Raw genomic sequence first — 6,000 nt, forward strand, 5'->3', positions numbered from 1 at the left:
TTGTTTTTTTGGGGGGGCATGACCCCAACGCAACAACTCCATCTGTACACTAATGATATTTGTTGTTTCAGAAAAAGGCTGAAAAATAGTTTGTTAAAAATTAAGAATATAAAAATTGAAAAAAAAAATTTTTTTGTTCAATTCGCCAGCTTCTCGCAACTTTTTTTTAAAAAATCGGCGGCCATGCCTGCATGCTGGGCCCCTCCAAAGGTTTGACCACATTACGCCACTGGTGGACTAATGTATTTTGGGACTTTTTTGTTCTCCCGTTATCTTCGCGAGTCTTTGGGGGGGTTAGGGGGTCAAGGTATTAGCTTCAAAGAAAATGGTCGCTTTAGACATAATCAAGTAAGGAGTTCGCCAGTCATAAGTAAGGTCATAACAAAAAAGAGGGTTGATATCAATAACCGGGTTGCCAGCCATACCTCTGTCATTTTACACCATAGTCAATTCTTTAATACTGACCCTAATTTGATTTTAAAATGATTTAATTTGCAGGTCGTATTCATTTCCCCTCACCCCGGGGCAACTCCATATAGAGTATCAGAATATATTCTCCTATATAACTATTTTCTTTTACAATGTCATGAAGATTATTATAGGATAAGTCCACCCCAACAAAAAGTTGATTTGAATAAAAGGGGGAAAAATCCAACAAACATAACATTGAAAATTTCTTCAAAATCGGATGCAAAATAAGAAAGTGATGACATTTTGAAGTTTCACTTAATTTCACAAAACAGTTATATGCAAATCTCGGTTGATATGCAAATGAGGGAACTGATTACATCACTCACTATTTCTTTTGTATTTTATTATATGAAATGAATAATATCTAATTTTCTCCTCATTGTCCTGTGAAACAAAGTTTTATTTTGCCCTAAACATGTGGAATTATTATTAATTAATGGTTCAGTCAAGTTGGTCTTTATTAAAATTGAAATATAATTCAAACAATAAAAACAAAAGACATAGTGAGTGAGGGATATCATCGCTTCTCTCATTGGCATGTGACTAAATTGTGCATATAACTATTTTGTGAAAAATAAGCAAAACTTTAAAATGTCATAACTTTCTTATTTTACATCCAATTTTAATGACAGCTATATGCTTGTCTGATATTTTTGTATTTATTTTAAAAAAAAAAATTTTCTGAGCTGAATTTGACCTTTAATATTTTTAGCCTGTTCGATTCGATCATGTGTGATATTTCATCAAGCACTGGAGTTTAATTTCAATTGTAGCATATAAATTCTCTGATTCCCTCTCAAAATACCCAAACAGTGGCAAAACATAACGAGTCTTCCACACAAAAAGTTTCCGAAGTTTAGATTTACGCTACATAGGAAAAAAAAGAATTTGATTTTATTTTTGAGGGATTTTACTCAAAAGAGGGGCTTCAATAATAAAGATCGTATCGTTCCCAAATTGTGAAAATAATACAGCAATGCCATCGATGATTTAACTTGTGAAGTCATTTGTTTAATTTCCTGATAGGTAAACTTGGAGAGGGGACCTACGCCAAGGTCAGAAGAGCATACAGTTACAACGAAAGATGCCGGGTTGCAATCAAGATCGTGTCCCGTTCCCGCCTCAACGCCCGCTTCCAGCAGAAATTCCTTCCTCGAGAGCTGAAGATCGTGCGGACCATGCGACACCCGCATATCATTGAACTCCTAGAGATGTTCGAAAGCAACGGTGTCATCTTTCTCATCATGGAGTTGGCTAGGCATGGGGATCTTTTGGAGTATGTCCAGAAAAAGAACGCCTTAAGAGATTCTGAAGCAAGAACCGTCTTCAGCCAGATCTTATCAGCCATAGAGCATCTTCATCTACATGGTGTCTTTCACAGAGATCTGAAATGTGAGAATATCCTTCTTGATTGGGGGCCGACGGGGATCATGGCCAAATTGACTGATTTCGGGTTCGCGAGGGAGTGGTGCGAGGCTTTTAAACCCTGTTCGACGTTCTGTGGCAGTGCTGCGTATGCTTCACCAGAGGTTCTTCAAGCGATTCCTTACGATCCGCACTGGGCAGACATCTGGAGCTTGGGGGTTGTGCTTTATATCATGGTGAGGTTTTTTTTTGTCATTGTCCCATTCCCTTTTATAAAGAATAATAAATACCAACCGAATAAACTTAACAATCTTGGGCAAGTTTTTTCCCCATCGAAATGAAATATCATTACCAATTAATGTATGTATATATGAAATCATTGATCTAAAATGTAATTGACCCTGTGTAGTTTTTACTAGTCATAATTTCAGCTAGGAATCCGCTTCTGACTTTCCATCTAAGCAGAGATCCGGAAGGATATGCTCTTTTTTTCTTTTTTTTAGAACTAAGTAATTTATCCCAACTAATAGTGGAAGATGCGCAGGATAGTAATAACAAGGGGAGCGCCTCTGGAAGTCTCGCCTGCTTAACGCCATTCAATATATAGCAGCAATGCTGACTTTGAAATACAAGTAATGAATAGATATTTTCAAAATCATTCATAACATATTACGATAATAAAAAACTATGTTCATTGACCCTAAATGACCTTTGACCTTGGTCATGTGACCTGAAACTTGCATAGGTTATTTGTTTGCTGATATTGATTGCTCTATCTTATGTCCAGGTTTCATAAACTAGATTCATGAACTTTAAGTTATGATGGCAATTCAGGTAATACCTTAACTTGGCCAAAGTTTGCTGACCCACGCGATGACGTTTGACCTTGGTCATGTGACTTGACGCTCAGACAGGATATTTAGTGTTATTCCATTACCCTTAACCAGGTTTCATGAACTTTATCCAAAATTATGACGACATTTCACAAACTTAACCTTGGTTAAGATTTTGATTCCCCCAACATGGTCTAAGTTCATTGACCATAAATTACATTTGACCTTGGTCATGTGACCTGAAACTCCAGCAAGGTGTTCAGTAATACTTGATTTACCTTATGTCCTAGTTTCATTACCTGGTTTCATTTACTTCCTATGTTATTATGTCATTTTAAAAACTTAATTTTGGTTAAGATTTCAATGTTGACGATGCACCGCGGTCGCCGCCGTCAGAAAAGCGGCGCCTGTACAGTGCGTATCAAAAAAGGGACAGTTTTGAAGTCTATTAAAAAAATTCTTTGAAATTATGATATCTATATGTTATGATGTTAATAGATGCTCTGAAATCTTATCTTTGAAATGCCATTTTAGAAAATAATTTTTGTTCATGCTTGAGCAAACACCGGACGTTTTTGTCGGGGGTTCAAAAAGAGGCTTGCGCCAAAATGGTAGGAATTAGAAATTTGATGATCAGACTTCTTGCTAATCAGCAGACTTCCTTTGTATTACCTTTGCCATTATTTTCGAATTATGCTGTCAAATTTCATTTACAAATTTATCTATTTACTTGAATAATTTTGTTTTTCGTTTAAACTTCTTTTACCTTTGAATTTTCCTCCATAAGTAAGAAAAGAAGGCTTTTTGTCAACCCCAGCAAGAAGATTTGCATTATTAATTGAGAGAACTGGCAATTATACAAATTCTTTTATTGTGTGAAACCAATTATGTTATGGTACCTTTAAAAGACATGAATCCTATTTTCAAGGGGTTATTGATTCCTTGACCAAGTTTGTGCTTTAGAGGACAAACAGGTAAGGATTCATGTCTTTCAAGGGCAATGGTGTATTGAGTCAATTTTGATGGAGCTTGATATGCCAGATCGGGTAAAATGTATCAAAAAGTTGTGAGTGAGCAAAGCGAGCAAGCAAAAATTTCTAATTTTTAATGAAAATATCAAAAATTGTGATAGATTTTGATATAATATTCAGAAATTAAACCATATTTCACTTTCTATCTTTTCTTTTGATTCCTTTCCACTTTTTTTCTTGGTCATGATTTTTTTATGGGGGGGGGGGGGGACCCCGAGCCACAGCCCATCTGTATGCCACTGTTCAAAGGCACTATAACCTTTGTAGCACACAATAAAAGGATTTGAAAAAAAAATACACGATCTCCCATAATTCAGTTTATTTTTATTTTTTGCTTAAAGAAGGAATATTCATAGATAACTGAAAGAGAATATATTAAAAAGAAACAACAGAACAATTCAAGCAAATAAACAGATTTTAAAATTAATTTTGACCGCATAATTCAGATCGAAAGGAAGACTGCTGATTAGCAAGAAATTCGATCATCATATTTATCATTTTATGCCATTTTGGCGCAAGCCTCCTATTTAACTCCAGACAAAAACATTCCGTGTTCGCTCAAGCATTAACAAAACTATTTTTTAATGGCATTTGAAAGATACGACATCAGAGCACCTATTAACACCAAAATATAGACATTATAATCTGAGACAAAAATTTTATAGACTTTTCAAATCTGTCCCGTTTTTTATACGCACTGTATAGTCTTGCTCTGCTATGCTGGCGAGACAATAAACTAAGCTAAAGAGGAAGAAGGTCGACTTGCGATGGCTCTATATTTTTAAAAGAATATTCCTTTACGTCCAATCATCCTGTTGTAAAACAGATTCTAGCGATTTCTTTCAACTTAATATCCTACAAAATGTCAAGGGCACTTATCATCAAATTTGTTTATGAGTTGAAATTTGGAGCAAGTTCATTCCATTTGAAAAGAGCAAGAAGTCACACGTTGCAAGAAAAGTAATACTAATTAAGAAAATAAATCATTTACTTCTTTTTCTTTGTTATTGTTGACGTATCTTGCAGATTATATTGTGTTGATTATGTACATGTAGGATTTGATGGATCTTGGGGTCCATGAATGACATGAATACTGTATAAGTGTGTTTGTTTTGATGAAGCAATAAAAGATTTAAAAAAAGATCTTGCATGTCTTGTGTCAAAGATCACAGGTAGAATGCCATTCGATGACAGCAACATCAGAGAGGCTCTCGAAGACATGCATAACAACCGTCTCAACTTCACTCGACGTCGTCTCATCTCCATCGAGGTCCAGCGCCTCCTCCGTGCCATCCTGACGTACGACCCTCGTCAACGGCCAGGGGTCCAAGAGATTCGGGACAGTCCATGGATGCGAGGCCGATGCACAATGGCCAAACCTTCGCCGAGAATCTCGTCGAGTGTGGGAGGGGTTTAGGTGTTGGTTCAACTCAATGTTGGCATTCATTTTGTTTACCACTGAAAATCAGCACATGAAGGGCGCCATCTCTGAAATCACTTCCTCCAAAGATGCTCTAGTCAAGGAAAGATGCCTAATGCTCTGTGCATGCTCACAAGTACTGTACATACATATATAAACATGGGCTAAACTTTGAAAGTGAAGATTGGAGAAGACAATTTTTCATAAAATACAAGATCTCTGATGGCTGCAAAGTAATGTCAATTCTTGCAAGTACTTGGCCCCAAAAGCCCCAGGACTATAGAGCATCTGTTATCAAGGAGAGCAAAATCAATTTTGTTCTTTATCTGTGAAGCCGAAAAACAATTAAATTAGAAGAAATAATGAATATAATTTCAATAAATGATAAGTGCTCTGTCCAAATATATTTCAGTCCATACATCTACATCCTTATTTAAATATGAGTCTTCCTTGTATCTTTGAAAGATGAGGAAAAATTAGGAAGAAAGTATACTTTAGGTTTGAAATAAACTTTGATTTGATTAAAAGAAACAAGGTCAAAACAATCAGTTCACATACATGTATCATCTTATTATTTTTCTACAACTTTTGTATAACCACCGCCCCCCCCCCCAACAAAAAATAAATAAAAAAGCAGTAATGTAATGAATATATAATTTCTATGTCAAATTTCCTTCCACTTAGACTTAATTTCAAACTTCATATCACATTGATTTGTATTTCATGAATAGTCTGCTATAACTATGTATAATTGGGGGGGGGGGGGTTACCATCAATTTTTTTTTAATTTTCTCAATGTAAATTTGCATAAGCACTATCATTTCACATACATACTACAAAGCAACAGTCAAACACAATACTTTGAGAAATATAATCATAT

General features: G+C 35.5%; 1 protein-coding gene across 1 annotated transcript; it reads left to right on the forward strand.

The window, feature by feature from the left end:
* The first annotated feature begins 325 nt into the window (after positions 1–325).
* On the forward strand, positions 326–5,117 carry LOC121430251 (testis-specific serine/threonine-protein kinase 3-like). Its single transcript, XM_041627528.1, has 3 exons — positions 326–348; positions 1,475–2,087; positions 4,866–5,117. Exons 1-3 carry the CDS (start codon positions 326–328, stop codon positions 5,115–5,117), a joined length of 888 nt encoding a protein of 295 aa, XP_041483462.1.
* Positions 5,118–6,000: the final 883 nt, after the last annotated feature.

The sequence above is a fragment of the Lytechinus variegatus genome, chromosome 16 (genome assembly GCF_018143015.1).
Source record: "Lytechinus variegatus isolate NC3 chromosome 16, Lvar_3.0, whole genome shotgun sequence".
Lineage (NCBI taxonomy): Eukaryota > Metazoa > Echinodermata > Echinoidea > Temnopleuroida > Toxopneustidae > Lytechinus > Lytechinus variegatus.